Source organism: Balearica regulorum, chromosome 6 (genome assembly GCF_011004875.1).
Source record: "Balearica regulorum gibbericeps isolate bBalReg1 chromosome 6, bBalReg1.pri, whole genome shotgun sequence".
In the NCBI taxonomy this organism is placed as follows: domain Eukaryota; kingdom Metazoa; phylum Chordata; class Aves; order Gruiformes; family Gruidae; genus Balearica; species Balearica regulorum.
The window spans coordinates 8,201,088-8,222,586 of NC_046189.1; the positions used below are offsets into that span (position 1 = coordinate 8,201,088).

Sequence of the window (21,499 nt, forward strand, 5' to 3'; positions counted from 1 at the left end):
CATTCCTCTCTGAACTCTCGGCTTTGTTTACTTAACATACTAAGCACAAGAGGGTCCTTTTTGAAATGTAAAAGGAATATTTCCCAAGGTCTTCTGGGGTGGAGGAATCAATTTAGTACAGTCATCTATCTACTATAGATTATTTTTTTCCCCCCTCTTCCAGCAATGAAATTTAACTTGGTTGTGTCTATTTTTCCACCTTTCCTGTCTCCTCTAGCTCCCTTCCCAGATTTATATCTGTCTTTAGACAATGTTTATAATCACTATCTTGTTTTCTTACTGTGGTGACAAATAATGTCTGGAGTACATACTGAAATCTGGCTTCGTACAGCTGAAGTGGTTTTTTTTTATTGTTTTCATCTCCGTTTGTTAGCGATGTTTCATGAGGCTTCCTATTAAATATTTAACAGCTGTCTTACTTTCCTATCTTTCAACAAAATTTCCTGATCTGAGAGATGCATTTGCAGTATGTCCTCAAGGCATCACGGGTGTTTCTTGCTGTAGAGACTGCTTTTTGCTGCATGGTGAGTGTGATGTGTTCTGGGCTGATTTCATCTGCCGCTGTTAATTCCGCAGTGGGTGTACATGGGCAGCAGTATTTCTGGGTAATGCAAGCAATACTTTGAACTTGCCAGGCTATAGCAGCCTTGTGAGGAAACTATCCCTACCAAACAATAAATCCCACACTACACCACTTTTTTACAATGAAGAAGGATCCTGTGGGAATAAATTGAGCACAGTGCTGAACAGCTTCAGAGGGCAAAGCTGCTCTTGAAGGCAGAGGTATTTTTACTATCAGTGAAGACCTCTGACTCTTGGTGTCCTCACGTGCTTGAGTCCACAGAAAATCAAAGCGGCATTTCATGAGTCGTTTTGAGCAAGAAGCAATAATATAGTTAGGTTATAAAGCATACAGAGGAAAGATTTCCGTATCCCAACTCCTACATCAAGAAGTTTGTGCTTCTTGATTGCAAAATGACAGCTTCTGAGCCTTGCGTTGTTCTCCCTGCTTCATCCCTGCTCAAACTTAAAGGGGAAAGGAATATACGGCTGAAGGAAAGATTGCTTGCCTGCTTTTGAGGCTCTCTTGGGAACAGCACCACTAAGATCAGTAACTGAAGTATAAAATGCAGAGAAATTGTATATTGGTGCTGTGTGCATGTATGTGCACAGACACAAGTGTATGTGCTTGCATGTGTACATACTTCTATTAATTCCTCAGAGATATAAGGAAAATTCATTGCCTTATGCATTGTAAGTGAATTAGTGCACTAATCTATCACTGTTCTTTCAAGCTCATGAGATTCGCATGATCTGCTTGATGCTATGTAATCTCATAGGTGTTTAGGTGCCAGCATGTGGATATAGATCAGAAAAGCTTTTTTAAAATCTCCATGTGAATTAAAATATTCTGACAGTTGAATATTTTTGCAAAACATATTTTAATTCTGTCAGCTTCCCCTACTTAATTTGCCCTGCAAAATAAATACCAGCTACCAATAGCTGGAAACTCCTGTGAGTCTTTCTAACTTTTCCACGAGTGTTTTGCTTACTCATTCAGCTTGGTGCACTAATCCTGTCTCCATTCTCCAGGTCAGTAATTGAGGCATAGGTGACATTTAATGGTCAGATAAGAAATAACCATGGACGTGTATCTTAACTCTCAAGTCATTGGCCTGTATGAGTTTTATGCTTCATGTCCTTTTGTGTTTTTATGAAAATTTGTTGTCCAGCACTCCTGTGGCATGTAAATTGTCATTTTTTTCTACATTATTGATTTTTAGTAAGAAGAATAATAATAGAACAAGCAGAAAACAAATTCATGACATTGTCAAGAAAAACAAAATATGAAATGTACTGTCTGACAATAAAATGGGTTCGTTGACTGTTTTGTTTGTTCTGGCAGTTAGATCAACCCTCACCACAGCAGTGAAGGCTAGTCAGTGAGTCATACTTGGCTTGTCTATGCTGAGCAGAGTAATTCAGTTTAGCCAGTAAGTTTTGCTAGGTGACTGAACTCCCCCTGTGCTCCTTCCCAGTATCTGCAGGGGAGTACGTAGGAATGATCTCTGCTGTGTTCCACAGCTGCTGACCTGTCAGTGGTGTTGTGCTGCCTGAATACCTGGTGAGACAGATGGAAAAATGTATGTCCTAAAGATGTCATGCTCTGAATTGGTTTTAAGCACCTCATATTAATGTATTAAAACAATTCATGTGTACCCTTAACTGGACCTGCTGCCTATCAAGAAGCTATAGGATTAGTAGGATTTTAAACAGATTGCATTTCTTCAGTTTACCACTGATTCTTTAGGGTGCGGTCAGATTTTGGGATTTCTCTGCAATTGTAAGGAGATTTTCCTTGCTGTGGTCAGAGATGCTCTAACTGTTATTTGTGCATAAATTAAAACACAGGAATAAAATAGCTGCATTCTGTGGTAGGGCTGTATGTATTGCTCATTTCTCTAGTCTTAAAAAATCTTAGAATATCCCTGGGATAAATTTCTCTCATACAGAGAGGGATTAAGTGATATTCTACTTTGTTTCTTCCCTGCTTAAGAATGCCTGCATCTTTAGTTTCATCTTTGCAAACACATTCTTATTTAAAGTGTGACAAATAACTGTGTCTAATCTGGGAATTTACTTAATCCTTTATATTTTCTTTTCCCTGGTCTTTTCCTTCTATAGATGACCGTGTGATTTTTGAACTGTAAAAAGTCAGAGGTCTCCTCTCCTGAGAAGCACCCTAACACCCTGCTCCCTGAATTAACCTTAAGAGAAGAACTCAGCTTAGTGGACTTGTATTTTTTTGTTTTTATTAATTTTTTCCAGTAATTTTTATGTCCTTGAAAGCTCTCTTCCCCCCCCACCTCCCCAACCTTTTTTAAAGACTGTATGGGAAACAGGTTGTTTAGACAACTATCAGACTTCTCAAGAGGTTTCTTTTCAACTTGAATACAGTTGCTGTTACCTAATCTATGTTCTAGCTGCTTCCTTCCTTAACCTGCCGGAGCTCATTATTTTATGGCACTACTGTAATGTTTATATTGCAGGGTGGCTTTAATTCTTTTGAGTACTTCAGCTTTGCTTTCTCTTTCTTCTGTCACCCACTGTAGAATTTACTTTAGACCTTTACATGTTAGCATTACAATTTAGTCAAGATCATACCACATTACACCACAGATTCCAAATTTAGGAATATCCTGTATTGTCATCATGAGTTTATGAGTAAGTAAAGCCAATTGTAATCTGAAGTACGTAGATACCAAGGTGCTGAGACATAGAAGACTTTTACCCTATCTATGGAATAGCAGGTTCTTTTTACATAAATTGGACCAGAATATCTATAAAAATTATTTTCATGACCCTGCAAAAGAAGAACAATGTAAAGTATTTTGCAGAAGAAAGAGTATTAATCTGATTGAAATTATGTAAGCATGCAATAAGGGATGCATCTAGGAACTGAGGAAGATAGGTTGACAGAATGGGTGTAACCAAAGTTGGAAAGGGGAGTTTAGTTGAGAATATTGGGGGTTGCGGAGACTGTTTACTTTCATGTGGATTTAAGGTTTGGAATTTTTTTTTTTTTTAAATGGTATAATCAAGATAAGTGTGTTTGCACCTGATGTGCTGTACGTGTCCACTAGGACAAGTGTGGTTCTGCATCCAGGAGTTTTCAAAGAGTGAAGGTTAAATGGTTTGGAACATTTTGCTTCGAGTTTATGTCAAGCGTACTGTACCTTACATAGGTTCTATAGCCTTAAGTAATTGCTGTTTGGTGTCTTCTAAAACTGGCATAGCTTCCATTAAGCTATGATTATAGAGAGCTATCTTCCCCCTCTTGCAGGTAGAGTAAAAATGGAATATTTAAGAAGAATTCATACTATGTACTGGGACTTCTATAATTTGGACTGTATTCTGATAGCTGCATTTCTGTGTTTCCATTCTCATGTATTGTTATATGATGTGAGTAGTACTGAGCTGTGCGTTATTGCCAAATCTTTTGATATATGTAAGTGAAAAAAATATTTACAATTTTTATATATAGTGTACTTATAAGTATTTTTATTGTTATTCTGATAATCAGAAGATGTAAATGAGGAGAGGTAGTGCTATTCAATGGAGCAAATACTGTTTCACCATTTATTTAAAGCTGAAGAACTGCTGAAGTACTCTGAGACAGATTGTTGGCTTCTCTACAAGAACAGAGTACAGCAAAGGGACTTCCATGTTTTTCTCTGATAATGTCAGTTTAAGAACCCCTCGGCATGATTTCTGAAGTGTCTGTGCCTTGAATATAGCTGGTGAATTGCCTTAAGTTTCTGCTGCACATCCGAGTCCTTTTACTGACAGCTGCTCTTTAAATGTAATTATCAAAATATTGGTTACAGTGACTGTGAACAATGCAATATGAACGAATTTCTGAATAACAGTTTGCTGGCAACAGCTACATCAATGGCTTCAGGCACTGTAAGATGAACTGGAAATAAGCAAAAAATGAGTAGAACCGTTGAGTTATGATTCCCAGTTCCAGTGCTCCTTCTGATCCAGCCTTGAATGCTACATTAATGAGTGTAGCCTTCTAGAGTGTCCCCTGGCCTTTTCCCTTGTTCTTACTGTGGAATACTATTACTGTATAGCTACAAGAAAAAGTAGAGAGGCATGTTCAAGTGTTTAAAGGCGTGAATGACACTTAAATACATGTTTCAGACTTGTTTTCTGGGTTTGATCCCAGACAGGAAATGTTAGTGTGGATGCTGTCTTTAAAACCCAAGTTTGCAGATGGGGACCTGAGAATTTAGAGCTCCTGTTGTCCTCAGGGAGATAGGAGGTGCTCGGCTGTACAGCCTCAAGTAGAGCCATAGAGTCATTACATGTGGAATGGGTTAATGGTTTTATCTTCTGTCTGGAATATCAGACAGATTTGGAATAGAAACAAAGATATGGTAGTACAAAAGCTGAAATTACCACTTGTCTACCTTTTGCGTACATTTTTTTTAAGAAAAATTTAAGAAATAGAGCATCAGTGTGACGGTATAGCATTTGCTTGTTGAGTTCAGTACTGCCTGATGATGAAATGGTACAGGATACATTTCACATTATATCAAGGGAAGAAAATCTTTGTGTTGTAATTCCAGAAGGTGTTCTCTTACACAAATGACCTTCAGCATTTATTATCTTGGTATTCCTATAAAGGCACGATAGAAGCAAGTGAAATAGGTGAGCATGATGTATTGCATAATCACTAAAATGGGCACACGTTTTGTTTGGCAGAAAAACAAGGCAGTGAAATTATAAAGTTGTGGTGCAGTATAGAGCCTGTGAGAAAATGTTTCTGATGCATTAACACTTGGCTCTTATTCTACTAGTATACTATATCATTAGTCATACTTTTGGGGTTTCTTTTGGACTTAGTTTACCAAGCCTCAGGAAGAGCATGAAAGGCAAAATGCATTGTTGCCGATTACAGAATAGGAGGCAACTTATAGCAAACAGGAATAATTTTCAGATTTTTTTTTCAAATTTTTTTTGTCAAGAGCTGCTTTTTAAAAGACAGCTCTTTTAATTGTTTCTTAACAAGAGGTTTATAGGGAAAATGAGGGAGAAAGTAATGGAATTTTTCTACTAATGTGTTGATAAAAAGCCAGTAATGAATGTGTGGTGTACACAAACAGTACAAATCAGCATGTCTGATGGACATATGCTACTGAGTATGAAAGGATTTATTTAATGAACTTGCTGAGCTACTGGTAATTATTTTAAAGTAGATAGATAACAGACTGTCAACCTAAAATAAACTTTAGGTAGGAATCTAGATCTGGATTTGAGTAATATTTGATCATGTGGCTAGCTTACAGCAGAGACACTCAGAGTTTAAAGTTTAATGTGAGCTTAACTTATTGAATTGAGACTACAGTGAAAACTTAAGAATTTTACTTTCATAAATTTTCAAGTGTATGCATGATGATATAAAGTCTTAGAGATGAAAAAAATAAAGAAAGTTCAGGCAATCACTCGGTATCAAGTTTGTTATTTATTTTATTGCTGTTTCTTCTTGTGTTTCTATGAAGATACAAGGGTGATCTTGTGGTAAGAACTATGTGTTTGATAAAGAATGGAATGCTTTTAAATGATCATTTTAAACATAACAGAATATTTTAGTAATCTTGAAAATTACAGCCCCTCAGCTGGGTAACCCTGACAAATCTATTCCCATTGCAATGGATTCTGAAATTTGGCTTGAATGAAATAAGGAGACACAGGCTAAAGAAAACAGAGTATATGTAAACAAGTAGACAAGTATGATTGAAAAGGCAAACCAAAACAAAACCCAAATAACTTTATTTTGAATAAAAGTATAAGGGAGAGAACTGTCAAGAAAGCTACTTCACTGTTGAGAAACAATTGAGAGTACACGAATCCAAATAAAGCTTCTTGGAGTCTTGGGGAAGGTAAAGGTTGCCATCCTTGTAAATTAGTTAGATCACTGAAAAGACTAAAACCCTGGAAGTTCAGCATAATCAAGAACTTCCTTGGACTTATTTTTACTTTTGCACCTTAATTTACAATTTCACCTTGAAGAATACATCTCTTATTTGCTATACATTTTTCTTTAAATTTCCCTAGAAGATACCTGTAGTATCTTCAGTAACTCAGGTAATGGCAACAAGTGTGATGTGTGGTATTTCTTTGGAAGCAAAGAATCCAAACAGACTTTATGCAGCCTAGAACAGTTTAGATACATTGTGAGGTTTGATATGTTATCTCCAACAGGCTGCAGAGCACTAATAGCAGGGTAATAACCAATGTAAACCTCTCCTGAATACCTTTTAAGTAGGTTTCTAGTTCTTATGTGGTGCCAAAATAAGTGTCTAGCTGTGGCTGGTAGTATCAAGTAACAGACCATAGCAAACCCTTTCCAGCCTTCACAGGTGTTAACAAGGCTCTGCAAGAAAGGGTAAGTTGAGGAAAAGTCACCAGTGATAATGAATGATGCTATCCTGTTGAGCTATATTATGAAAGAATTAGGATTTTTTAATTGTATCACCTATTTGTTTATTGTAATGGAGTAAGTATCACGCTGTAATTATGGTGGCCTGTGTGCTGTAGCTGAAAAGTCTTCGACGTTTGCTTCTCCAACTGTAAAATTATTTTAAAATCCTTGAACGCAAGAGCTTTGTGGTTCTTGTTAACAGGAGGATTGTAAACAAAAAAAAGTAATAAATCAAATTGGAGGGAGTTGTCAGATAAGGTGCTGGAGGCATTGATGTCACCTGGTTTTACTTGCCACCTTGACTAATAAGAAAAAGGGAAAACATCATTAATTGGATTTATTTAGGTGAAGCTCAGTTGAGAACTAATGAAAAATATCTGTGACAATAGATGAAAAGGTACAAGGTGGGGAAGGACGGCATAATATGATGAAGGTTTGTTATTTGGGGTTTTGTTTTGTTTTTGTGATTTTCTTGAAGTGAAGGGGGAAAAAAGAAAGCAACCATGTCAGGGAAAGAGGAATGAAGTAGAGAATCAAGAAATGAAGGAAAAGTGAGCAGTATGAATTCATGCTATTTCAAAGATGATTTTTTACACTAAAGCAGCAGAAGATAAACCAATGAAAGGAATGTACACAAGATGTAGTCATTTATTTCATGGATAAGGGAAGTAATATTCTCCTGCTGATTAGGTAAAATTCTAGGTCTTGGTATCTCGATACCTGAAAGTCAACAGATCCAAGAGGGAATAGTATAACTAAACATCTCAGAGTGAATCATATAAAATATCAAAATTTAAATTGATATGGCTTATCCAAGCATTCAGTAAAGAGGGTAAGAGTATTTTAAAATCCTCTGTAAAGATCTTAAAATGGAGAACATCAAGGAGTGAAGGCCAGGGTGGTTTCCTAGGAGGGACCATGTCACCTTCTGCTCTGGTAAACCCAGAAACAGCAGGAGCAGACTTCTTTGGCTCCTGGTTCTGCAGGAGAGTGGATTGAATTTTGTTATGTTGGAACAAGATATGGTGTCATTTCTACAGATACATTTCCTAGCATCTGTGGGAGTGCAGATTTTTTTTATTATTATTTTTAATTATAAGACAATCAATTTTTTCTTAAAGGAATAGTATTTTGGTCTAATGCTGCATGTCTTGGACATCTCATTTAGTGGAATTTAATTAATAAATGGTCAAGCTACTGTTCTGTGTATTTAAAGGTTACTTTGTTGGTGTAGGGCTGTTGTGGATAAGGAAATTATGGGAAAATATTTGAATCAGAATTCATATTTAAAAATGTAGTTCTAATACTGCCAGCATTTTAGTCTGATTTAGACTTTTTCAGCAGAATTCTATTACAAAGATTGTGTGAAATATATTTTCATTAAGCTTTTCACACTAAATTTCTTAAAATGAGAAAATAATTTCTATGCTTTGATAATACACTAGTTCATAACTAATATCTGTCACTGTTTCTTTTTATTCCAGTACATGAGAAACTATAAAGCAGCAGTAACAAAGGTTCAAAAATGTTGACAAATGAGTGATCTATTCTACATGTGAATTAATGTCTGCTCTGTACCTTGGCAAGAAATTTGAATGCAGAAGGGTAAGCTGTTTTAATTATTGCTATGAACGGTTTTACAGAAAAGGATTATGCAAATATTTGAATTTTTCTTGGTTGAGTAGAGGAGATTTTTTAAGACTGGAATGAATGATTCAAGTTAGATTTTTTGTTTGTTTCCTTTCCATTTAAAGTGCTTGTAACAAAGCCAGAAGGCTAAGTTTATAGACTTTGGGTGTTAGAGAGGTGCTTGTGTCCATTTCCCTTATTAAACAGTACCCTCTACGTGAAGTCAGCTGCTGAGTGTATGGCAGGACCAAGTTGTTGACCAAAAGCTCTCTGTCTCAATAACTGGTTGTTTCCTGTTGTGAAGTCAGAGAATAATGCATGTTGGCTTGACTATTACAAATTGGCTTTTCATCTTGTTTTTTTTCTTCTCCTATTTTTTTTATGCCCTTCCCCTCTCCATAACTGGTAACTCGGTGCTTAGATTGAAAATACGGCTACAGTCCACTGAAGCTGCAGTCTCCTTGCTTCTTTTTAGTGTAGAGAGAAAGGTTTGTCTGGATAAAGTAAAGGCAGCAGCTGTGAAGTTTCCATTGATTTATTGGAAAAAAGGCAAAATGTGGGGACTTCCAATGCTATGATTAAGAGTTTATTTATGTAAGTGGTTGTGATATACTTCTCAAAAACATTAAATAAAGCTGAATGTTTTCTAAGTTTGGGTAGGGAGCTAGAAGCCTCTGGAAAACTGAATGTTTTACTTAGCTCAGTGAAAGGAAGGTAAGCTAAAACTATGTAGCAAATTTTTATCCTTTTGATGTTCGTATAAGCAAAAGCATTTGTTTAGCAGTCTGAGGGTTGACAAAAACTTTCTCTTGGCTTGCTTATTTCAGTTGCAGCAATGTGCTTTAGAGCAAGCGCATATTGCTTCATTTGACTGTAAATCCGAAAATCCATTGAAATACCTCTGAGAAGTTGTAGAGCTAAAGTCAGATCAGGCTGAGTCAGTCTGATGCTGCTGGCTTTCCCAAAGGTTATCTTTAATCTGGCACCAAGGTGACTGTTGCTATGATATTATAGTCTCTTCAAAGTGCTCACATGATTTCATTACTTCTCAAAACCAGATCACGAGTCTGCAGTTCCCTTCTGACCTCCCTTCTGTAACTTGATGTCCTCGACATAGGTGGTATGCAAATACTTTGTTTCAAGTAAAAGTTCCTTGGGTTTGGAATTATTGGTATGGCATTATCTTGTAGGATGACCAAGGATGACTTCAGTTACTGCTGGTTTTCACGAAGTCAGTATGTGTGTTTATGAGTTCATGCTGTTACTTCCCAATTCTGTCTCAGATAGGTCCTATGGTTCTCGTTTCCTGGATGGTTGGGATAAAAGGCTGTCGTTCTTGACTTTCTAAAATAAAACAATGGGTTTACAAGTCCTTAGGTTTCTTCCTTAAGCTCTTTCACTACTTAAGCAAGAGTTCTTAGTTGAAAGATCTTTCTCACCAGGCAGATGGGAGCTTAGACCAAAAACAAAAAATAAAAAGAGAGGCAGAGGGAAAGGGGGTGAAGAGAAATAATAATTAAAAAAAAAAAAAATCAAAGCTTGTCAGTTGCAAAAGGATCTTGTAGCCTGGGAACAAATAAGAGGAGATAGATTCTTTCTTTCTGACAACAGCAAGTCAAAATCTCTCCCATGTATGTACTGGATTCTCCTGTTATCTGTGCACTTGAAAAAGACTACCTAATGGGTCTCTCCTTCCACAGGATGGGGCAAAGCCAGACCCATTGGTGAAAAACGTTGTTGGTAGGACTCATTACCAGTCCAAAACACGGAATCATTTTGTAGATGTAGACTTACTTGAAACAGATTTATTTAATATACTTAGATAGAAATTCTTTTGCTGATTTGCAGGCTTATGTAGTATTTGGAATTCTGGAATTTAAAGACAAAGCTGGTTTTATATGCAAAGTCCTTTATTTTAAGAACATTGAATCCCTGGGCTTTTAAAGGTACACATAGTTTTAGCATCCATCACTTACTGCGTGAATGAAGAATGTAGCATTGCAAAGTTACAGCAGAAATTACGTGGAAAGTGCAGACTCTCACACAGATTATCTTTAGGGCCAGGACTAATCATTGGGATTTTCAAAATCAGATGTTGACCTGCAACGGGATCTGAAAACTCCAAAATGATAACTGTGTTATAATTGCACTGTAGTGAGGTTAAAAGAAATGTTTCGACTTTGAGATGTTATTTTGCAGAGGGTTAAAATTTATTTTTACTACACTAGTAAATGGTAGGAGGTTCTAGCATGCATGACCTGGTTCAGCTGGATAACACTATTGATTTCCTTTTTTTGTTTTTTTCCAGTGCCTCTGCTTTAGTTAATTTTAACTTCATTTTCTGATTCTTGATTAGCTCAGTGGTAAGTTGTCATTACAGCATTCAGCTCCCTAAGGACATGATCTATAAGGCAGATTTTTCCAGTGGAGGGTCATGATTCAGCTAATTTACACATAATTTAAACAGCAGTTGGCCTAATACCCTGAAGTGGAATTTGAGATACTTGGAAGTCCAAGAGTGTAATACCATAAATTAGCGTTTATGTTAAGTACTCTTTAGAGACCTACAGGAGGGGCCAGTGGGACATGTCATGTCCCTCATGTGTGTTCTTTTTTCAATAGGCATGTGAAGTTAAAAATCTCAAGGAAGATTAAGAAAGCAGTTGCACTTTGTGCAAAATTGCCATTTAACATTTCGTTGGAAAAGCTTTGTTTCCTCAAAGCTGCGATAACATTTGTTTGTCCAGACTCCGTATTTGAATTTATATTTTAATGGCCTATTCAAATAAGCATAATAAAAATGTCTTCATGCAGTTAGAGGAAGCTAATGAACTCTGACTTTTGCATTAACTGATGTTTCACATTTCTTGTAAGTTTAGTACTGAGCTACATTTAGTTACTTAAAACAGTTTTTATAAGATAACAGAGAATGTCTCTCCATGTTTGCATCTAAATTGTTTTGTCAAACTGACCTGGTATTTCAGAATGCTGCATAGAGGTGGCAGATTGAGGATAAATGAGTCAGATTCGTGTCTTTCCTGACTATTTTTGGCACAACCCCTCTGTGAACTGAGGTGTGACTGTCACTTCACCCAAGAAAGGATTGTTATTTACTGAAAGGTTTCCCATGTACATTAATGCTGTGGTTTCCAGTTCAGTACCACAATACAAGCCAGTGCAGAAGTTGGCAGAGATGGTCCTGCTGCTCTTCCACTTTCTAGTGCTTATTGTCAGCCCCTACTTTTTGTTGGCACGTGGTAGGAGAAAACTTCAACACAGTTGGATTGTTGTTTTTTGGTTCCCCTCGCTCCAGTTCCCTGAGAGAGTTGGCTGTGCAGGAGTGCTTTTGCCAGTGCAGAAGGGCTGCGTAAGTGGCGGTAAGTGTTTGGGGACAGGAAACAGTGACGAGCACAACTGCTCCAAGAGTGTGTTAAATCAAATGTAAAACTACTTACAGGATTAATGATAGAGTAACATCGGAGCTAAATGTGTTTGGCTGTGTTTCTGTGAAGTGATTTTCAGCCAGCTAGATGGTGAGTAAAGTGCATGAGTAAAGTTTCTGAAAGAATCAGAAGCTACTGTCTAGATTGTTTTCCAAGTAGCTGTACTTTCATGTGATTAAGTCAAAACTATACAAAACTTTATCTCATAGGGTGCTAACTAAATTGATGGGTCATGGTTTGGATCTGTATGTTTTAATAAGTAATAATAACCATATATAACTAAAAAATACATACATTAAAAAGATTTTTTACCTTAACACCATTTTTGTATTTGTATGGTGTTCAGACTGTAAAATATACTAAGATGGTGTTCAAATAGGAGGGTGGGGCTGCTATATACACAATCTGGATTTTGAAAATTCTTCCTATTGATCTTTTCAGTCTACAAGAAAAGCAGTCAAATCTAGTCTTAATTGCAAGGTACTTACCTGATTGGGATTTTTTGGGGGGTTTGTGTGTTGATTTTTCTTGATTCAAAAATGGATCCTGTTTTTAGGGGACATAACAAGTTTCAGTGCACCAGTAAAAATCTGTGTGCTTGGTATTGTTGACCATGATCTGTGTATTTAAAGTTCCATTTCTCTCCTCCGCTATTTCTGCCATGCTGCCACCATATCTCCTATCTGTCTGCTGCTGGATCTCTGCCTCCCCTTCCAAACAGGTGGACTGGTTTTATCACTGCTTTTTCTTCGTTCCCTATTATTGCCTGTGGTACTGGCAAGGAGCCAACCAAGGCTGCAGCCAAATGATTTAAAATGTAAAATTTCTTCCAGATCTGTTTCAAGGTATTATCTTGAGCTTCTTTACAGTCACCTATATTACAGGCATCCTGCCATTTGGGAGAGAGTCACTCCTTTTTAGAGGGTCATTAAAATTTTGAAAGTTTGCAGGTGGTGAAGGTTCTGCCACACTTCTAATTAAATTCTTCTTTATAGTCAATTATCCTTTTTTTAACCTTCTTCTAGGTTGCACTATTTTTATTTTTAGTTCAGCATTAGGCTTTAGCATCTCTGAAAGTCAAGCAGTCCTATTGTTTGAAAACATTTTTATCTCAAACTTTTTGCAGTATTATTAAGCTAAATGAGTGCATTGCAGTGCCTTTTGGCATAATGTGTAAGGTCGAATGCTAATTACCCTTTAGTTAAAGGTATGTTTGAGACATGTAATTCCAGCTGCTTTATCCCTGTTAATTTAAATAACCATAAAAACTGAGGACTTGCCTATAGAAGAAAGGGGTTCATCAGTACCAAGATCTACTCTGTCATTCAGAAGTGTCAGCAGTCAGGGAATGTATTTGATGCAGCTGGTGAAGTTCTTTGATACCCTGCTGCATCAATGCTCCAGTCTTCACAATTTGCTGTAATCTATAAGAATAGCCTGGCTGACTTTATGCATGACACAAAGAACAAAATGGTGTTCCAGCCATCACTCTCTGGCGTGACAGATAGAGATAGGTGTTTTTAATGGTTTCCAAAAAGGCTGTCAACAGCCTGAATACATGTAATCTGTATTTAAAAAAGCAAACAAGCAAAAACTTAATGGATTTTGTTTTTTGCATTTGTGATTCTTCCCAGTCTCTCACACATGCGCACACACAGACACCACCACCCCCCCCCACCCCCCCCCAAATATTGCTTGGACTGTGTTTGGAAGAAATCCCCATGTCTGTAGTTTGCCTGTTCGCTACTTGAATGCTCACTTGGGTTTATGATGTTCTGCTATTGAAATTCGTCCTCAAAACTACTTGCTTCCTTTCTTTACTTACCTACAAAACCCACGACATCTGGCCTTATTAGGAATGGCTATCACATTCTGCATTTATAGAGGTATACTATTCATTATGAGCAAACAGATCAATCAAAGTACCAGAGGTCAACTCAAATGGTTTTGTGAGAGAACTCTATGTTCTATTCCTTGTAGTAGAGATGTAGACAGAAGTTACACAACCCTCCTCTAACTCCCAGTCCTGTTTTTAAATGGAAGTCTATTTTTCCATACTTCTGAGTCATGGAATCATAGAATGGTTTGGGTTGGAAGGGACCTTAAAGATCATCTAGTTCCAACCCACCTGCTGCGGGCAGGGACACCCTCCACTAGACCAGGTTGCCCAAAGCCTCACCCAACCTGGATGAGGAAACACTTCCAGGGATGGGGCCTCCACAACCTCTCTGGGCAGCCTGTTCCAGTACCTCACCGCTCTAACAGTAAAGAATTTCTAATATCTAATCTAAATCGACCCTCCTTCAGCTTGAACCCATTCTCCCTTGTCCTGTCACTACACTCCCCCATAAACAGTCCCTCTCCATCTTTCCTGCAGGCCCCTTCAGGTACTGGTAAGCTGCAATTAGATCTCCCCGGAGCCGCCTTTTCTTCTCCAGGCTGAACAATCCCAACTCTCTCAGCCTGTCCTCATAGGAGAGGTGCTCCAGCCCTCCCATCAGCTTTGTGGCCCTCCTCTGGACTTGCTCCAACAGCTCCATGTCTCTCCTGTACTGGGGCCCCCAGAGCTGGACGCAGTACTCCATGTGAGGTCTCACAAGAGCGGAGTAGAGGGGCAGGATCACCTCCCTCGACCTGCTGGTCATGCCTCTTTTGATGCAGCCCAGGACACGGTTGGCTTTCACAAGCGCACACTGCTGGCTCATGTTGAGCTTCTCATGAATCAAAACCCCCAAGCCCTCCTCCTTGGGGTTGCTTTCAGTCTATTCCTACCCAGCCTATAGTCGTGCTTGGGATTGCGCCAACCCACGTGCTGGACCTTGCCCTTGGCCTTGTTGAACTTCATGCGGTTCTCACAGGCCCACCTCTCCAGCCTGTCAAGGTCCCTCTGGATGGCATCCCTTCCCTCCAGCATGTCGACCACACCACACAGCTTGGTGTTGTCGGCAAACTTGCTGAGGGTGCACTCGATCCCACTGTCCATGTTGCCGACAAAGATGTTGAACAGTGCCGGTCCCAGTACCGAACCCTGAGGAACGCCACTCGTCACCGTTCTCCACTTGGACATTGAGCCGTTGACAACTCTTTGAGTGCGACCATCCAGCCGATTCCTTATCCACCGCGTGGTCTATCCATCGAATCCATGTCTCTCCAATTTAGAGACAAAGATGTCATGTGGGACAGTGTCAAATGCCTTGCACAAGTCCAGGTAGATAATGTCAGTTGCCCTTCCCTTATCCTCCGATGCTGTAACCCCATCATAGAAGGCCACCAAGTTTGTCAGGCACGATTTGCCCTTAGTGACGCTGTGTTGGCTATCACCAATCACCTATTTTCCATGTGCCTGAGCGTAGTCTCCAGGAGGGTCTGCTCCATAATCTTGCCAGGCACAGAGGTGAGACTGACCGGCCTGTAGTTCCCTGGGTCTTCCTTTTTACCCTTCTTAAAAATGGGGGTTATGTTCCCCCTCTTCCGGTCGGCGGGAACTTCGCCGGACTGCCAGGACTTCTCAAATATGATGGCGAGTGGCCTGGCCACTTCATCCGCCAGTTCCCTCAAGACCCGCGGATGCAACTCATCAGGTCCCATGGACTTGTGCACCTTCAGGTTCCTTAGATATTCTCGAACCTGATCTTCTCCTACAGTGGGCAGTTCTGCATTTTCTCAGTCCCTGCCTTCTGCGACCTGGGCAGTGTGGCTCAAGGATTTGCCAGTGAAGACTGAGGCAAAGTAGTCATTGAGTACCTCAGCCTTCTCCGTATCCTGGGTAATCACCTGTTTCATTCTGGAGGGGACCCCCATTTTCCCTTGTCCTCCTTTTCTCACTAACGTACCTATAGAAGCTTTTCTTGTTGTCCTTGACATCCCTGGCCAGACTAATTTCTATCAGGGCTTTGGCTTTCCTAACCTGATCCCTGGCTGCTCGGACAGTTTCTCTGTATTCTTCCCAGGCTACCTGCCCTTGCTTCCACCCTCTGTAGGCTTCCTTTTTTGTTTGACTTTGTCCAGGAGCTCCTTGTTCATCCATGGGTGCCTCTTGGTGTTTCTGCTTGACTTCCTCTTTGTTGGGATGCATCGCTCCTGAGCTTGGAGGAGGTGACCCTTGAAGTCATGGTAAAGCATTAAATTAAAAACCAGTCAATCCATCTGTGGTAAGCAGCTCAGTGGCTTTGCGCAGCAGATATTAGGTAATATTTTTTTTATATATCTGACAACTATTCCATGATATGTGAAATTGAAAAAGACTTCGTTCTAAACTTCCAAATGCAGCCTGTTGGCACTTCTTATTTTCGTTTATGAATTTATTTTTAAGATCTCTCTACCTAAAGTTAACATTCCTAACAAGTATGAAGGATTTTGTGTATTTTATGTCCTCTTGCAATGAAAAGATCAACTGCAATATTTTTTTGACTGCTCTTGAGACAGGGAAAGAATTGCATTTCACATCTCAATGATTATGGATTTAGCGTGAAAACATGGAAGGTTAAGAAACAAGGTACTGTATTGTAATTCATGTTGTATTTCTTTTCTCATTGTTTATATACCTGGTTTTATTTTTATAAATCACTGCCTGTAATTCCGTTCCAGAACTGGAAAATATACAGATTTGTTTTATCATTTTGATCTATGTTATAAGGCTGTTTGATTCTGGCCTTTTACAGACAGAAGTACCATAACTAAATTAAAAAAGGTTAATAATAACATAAATAATGAAGTAGTGAAGTGCCTTCCCCCCATTTAGATTATTTCATTTTTGTAATAAGTTGCTGCTTCCTTTACATCCTCGCCTTTAACTGCATTGTACCACAGAAGTGGGAAGACTGGAGCTACCCAAAGTGTATTCAGTGCCCTAGGTGCATCAGAAGTGGTGTTTTCACAGTTCTGTAACCTTATTTCCTGATTTTATTAGCTTTTTTGGTAATTGGGACACTTTCACTTGCTCCTGGAATGGAAGTATAAAGACCAACTAGGCTTACAAATGTTCAAAAAACAATATGAGCAAAGATGTGTCCCTTCACCTAAATATTGTCTAGGCTGTAAATGACGACCTCGTTCATAATGTTTTGAGGGATTTTATGTAAGTCTCTACTTTGACAACTCTAAACTTGATATGTGATCTAGCCATTAATAAAAACATACCTAACTGGCTCACTAGACACGTATACTATTTAAAAAACCCTTTTTTTGCATTTTTAAGTGACTATGGAATTCAAGATGGAAACAGAAAATCCAACAAAGGAGATTTCTGCATAAATGTAATAGAATCTTGCTAGATTTAACCCAAAATCTACTTTAACAGACAGGAACACTTAAATTTTGGTCTATTAAAAAAAAAAAAAAAAATCAAATGAAAGAAAATCAGACCTGGATAGCCAAATAGGTCATGTTTCAATGATACGGAATAACAGAAAATAAAGGCCCACACTATTACTGTTTTTAACACTAGGGCATTTTTTTGAAAAATTATATGAAGTTTATAGCACCTGAAATAAAAGCATTTTTAAATAAACTTCAAAAAATCAGAAACCTAAAGATTAACTTACCATATTTTAAATTCATTTTTTAACTTCTGCTGATGTGGGTTTATGGTTGTGTGGTGGTAAGTAGGGATTCTCTCACAGGTCCTCTTCTACATGCTGTCTTCATCCCTTCCTCTTCAAGAATGTTTTCTTTTCCTGGATGAATTTAATCCTTTTTGCAGACTTAGTGACCCAAAAGTAACTCTCAGGCATGTCCATTATCATGTGTTTACTCTGCCATACAGAGACATTAATATGTAAGACTCTTAAAAATCATGTACACTTGACTGCCCCTCTGCCTTTGGCAGTAGTCGTGGCAGCAGCTCAGGGCTGACATGACAGCCCTGAGGGGTTGGTGCTGTGTTACCATGATCTATCAAGACTACTCTGTTACCTTGGAATCAATGACATGGCTCAGTGCTTTGCAATTTTTTATCACTAAAGCACTGTATACTTTGGGAATTGTCATTCACGTAATGTTTCAACAGATTCCTGTACAATAGTGTTTATCTAAGACTACCGGTGTTAAGACTCTTATTAGTTTATTCCTCTGCTGAGTTGTTCAAAATTAACGCTTGCATCTGAATATTCTTCTACACTTCTGATGGTTTTAATTTGTGGGCATTCTCTCAAAACACAGAGCATGTTTGCAGGTGTTTGGTTCCCAGCACCTGATTCTGTGCATTTTTATATATGTTTTTAAATATGGTCTCTCCAGTGTGTTCTATCCATTGCTGCTAAATGGTGGGAGAAGTGCGTTCTCCTGAACATCATTCTCTTTCTCTGCTCTCCTATCTATAAAATGCAACCCTGACCTGTGAAGTCGGCAAGCCCTAATTATATGATTAAAGAAGGTGTCAAATACTACGATAATGGCAGCTATATGGATATTCAAGAACAGACAGCTAAGCCAGGTGATTTTCTAGTAACTCAATTGCCATTGAGCTTAGAGAAATTATTTACTGCAGTTTAGTGAATTTCTGTTAATCACATAAGCCACGTTAATTGCACAGATATGGCTTCATGACAAGTACAAGATAAAACAGTATTTTAAACTTGAGTAAAAGTGGTAATTTGTTACAAATTTAAAGGCAAGTTTATATCTTCATATTTCTTTGGTTTAGGGAGTTGTGGATCTCCTTGCTCCTAAAAATATCCCCAATTGATAACATGACAAAAACTGACTTTGTACTTGGAAATATCACAAGATTGTATTGTTATACAGCTTGGACTGCACTAAAATCTAGCATAGAGTTTAGTGGTGGATATCACAGAGCATTTGAGCTATATTCTTGGCCTTTACAGTGATATTTTGTGCTCAAATTTTGGTGCTACTGGGTAGGTATCTTTTCAATAGCAGAAATCAGCTTATTAACTCTTGCTGAAGAGAAAGATGCACAGATCTCTGATGCCTGGCAGTCTATTGAATAAAGATAGTTCTCAAAATTAACTTTTTCAATGAAGGGAAATAGCGGTGTCTGCTAGCAACTTTCCGTTTATCACCATTGAAGTTCTATACAATCTTGTTACTGACTCTTTGAGTCTGGAAAAAGTACCAATTTGAAACTGATAAAATACAGATAAGTAAAAGGAAGTATTAAAGGGTGATTCTTTGTATGGGTAAAAAATATAAAATCATTTTGACTTTGGGATGAAAAGTGCAAATCTTCTAATACGGTGAACTATCAATTTGTATAATTTTGATCAGCATGTTGTAATGGAGTATTCACAAAACAGGCAAATCAATTGATGTAAATGTCACAAGTGAGGTTGTTCATCACCCTGAGCAAAGCAAAGATTTGGTTTCATGTGAATGAATCTATTCAGTGCAGGAGACCATGAACACAGTGCCAGAATGCAGATGTGTTAAAAATAAATAAATAAACTCTATTTAATGTGAGTTGTGGGATAGAGTTGAAGTTGATACGTGGATGAGAATTCAGGGCAAAAATGTGTTCTTATGCAAAGCAACCTAAGGAGGATACACAGGAAAGTTTTACTGGATTTTCTGTGTGCATTTGTTCCCTTTTGCTTTAACCAAAAAAAAGGGAAAAAGAGAACCCTGAAAAGTAAATAACATCCTTTTGACAGGAAGCTATGTAACAGTGCAGACCTGTATATGTACTACACATTTAGAGCAGTCCTGCAAGATCTTAAGCCTGATAACATTTTAAATAATACAGCAGCAAAGTATTTGAAGACAAGATACCCCCTTAGTGTTATGAAATAGCAGTAAAAACGAGTTAACCTGAAGTTTCATGATACTGAATGTGAATAGCAACAAATATCTGAAGAAAATTGTACGGTAAATGTATGCTTATTTCCTAAATCAGATAATTGAGCAGAATTCAAGGTATGTGGTGAATCGCTCCTCCTTTTATTCCAGGCAGTTGGAGGAGAAACTCCTTGGATATAAAATTCTTCAAATGAAAAGAGTATCATTTGGCAAATAACTTGCTCAAGTGAACTCTCCAAGGAACAGCAAGGAATATGAGATGCCACCAATGTCAAAAGGCTTCGTTAGGCTTGGGTGGCCAGCTAGGACCACTTGAAAGACAGAATGCCAACTTCTGTGAAGGATCCCAAAGGCATGGTGAGGAGGGTCAGCTTACAGTAGAGCTTCCCTGGCATCCACGGTGAGCGCCTCAAGTATGTACCAATTCAGTGATTCACTGTATTACCATGGGCACAGTAATCCATACTTGGGGGGGGGGGGGGGGCAAGTAGGGGTGTCATCTATCCCCTTTTGTTCATCCTAGCTATGTTATTGGTCATAAAAAGAGGAATGGGGCACCATAAAATTAGTGGAAGTTGGCAGGATGTCCTGTTTGTAGTTCCACTCTTCTCCCTTCGAAACCTCCACTTAGCTAACGGTTAATGAAATAGTAGGGAGATCTGTTTCAAAAGTTTTATTCTGGGTCTGTATTAATGATATACTAACTGTAAATTAAAGAGGAACTATTTAAGCTTGCTATACAAACTGTCAAGAAAATATCTCCATTTTAATGTGCTGAATAACTGCTAGAAAATCTTTTTAGTTTAGAGAAATCCTTAGACAGGAACGTGAAATTCACAAGTCCTGGGTTTTACTGCAGCTGTCAGTTTTTTCAGTGATATTGGGAGGTCATGTATTGTCTCTCTGTCTTAATTTATGCATCTACAAGACAGAATGATAATAATCTCATAGGAGTACTTATAAACTTTACCTAATGTTAATGGATGCTTCTACATCCTTTGTTTAAAAATTTTGTAAATGCTAAGTGCATTATGGGAGAGGAGGCAGCTTCTCCAGAATTAACAAACAACCACCTTCCTTTGTTATACCAGTTTTAGCTCCAGGATTACTTTGGCATAAAAAAAAAAAAAGAAATAATCATGAGACTCATTAGTTCTGAATTTTTTTTTTTTTTTTTGAAGGGGGGATGGGGGTGGCTTAGGAAACTCTCCAGAGAATTTGAAGGAAATTCAGGGGTGGTTTCATTTGTTTAAGGTTGCTTTAAAATCACATTTTTCCTTTTGACTGCTTATTAAGTGTTGCTGTTTGATTGTGTATGTGTATTGTAAATTAAAAGACTGTGAAATACACTTTGTTTCCCACTGGCTTGATTCCAATGACATTCGAAAAGTTAATACCTACTAACCGGTGTAGACTCTTGTTTGGATGCTAAAGCCATTCAGGTTTCAGTGGCAGCATGTTGAGGCTTTACTGCTTGAAAAGAATTGTTGTACTGGCAATTTCAGCAATATTCTCTTTTTGAAGGAGCTACGAAGTAAGAAGAATATTTTAATTTGTCTCCTATAGTAATTATTCTCTCATCTTCTTGCTTCTGATTTCAATGGAGTTTAAAAACATTGGTGGTATTAGTAGTTCTTGTGCTTTCTTTAACAAGTCCGCTTATAATAAAGGATAATTTCTG

The 21,499-nt window shown here is 38.1% G+C and overlaps 1 protein-coding gene across 10 annotated transcripts in view; it reads left to right on the forward strand.

Annotated features, from left to right (window-relative positions):
- GULP1 (GULP PTB domain containing engulfment adaptor 1) overlaps positions 1–21,499 on the forward strand; it is a 159,930-nt gene that overhangs the window by 45,878 nt on the left and 92,553 nt on the right. For 7 of the 10 annotated variants that reach the window (XM_075756140.1, XM_075756138.1, XM_075756134.1 and 4 more), the window contains exon 2: positions 8,476–8,596. The exons of 2 other annotated variants lie outside the window; for them this stretch is intronic. Coding sequence is in view for 2 of the 8 variants with exons in the window: in XM_075756138.1 (XP_075612253.1) it covers positions 8,587–8,596 (10 nt within the window). In the remaining 6 variants the exon portion in view is untranslated. Of the gene's footprint in view, positions 1–8,475; positions 8,597–19,968; positions 20,232–21,499 lie in introns of all 10 variants that reach the window. One more of the 10 variants, XM_075756136.1, reaches the window with a different exon arrangement.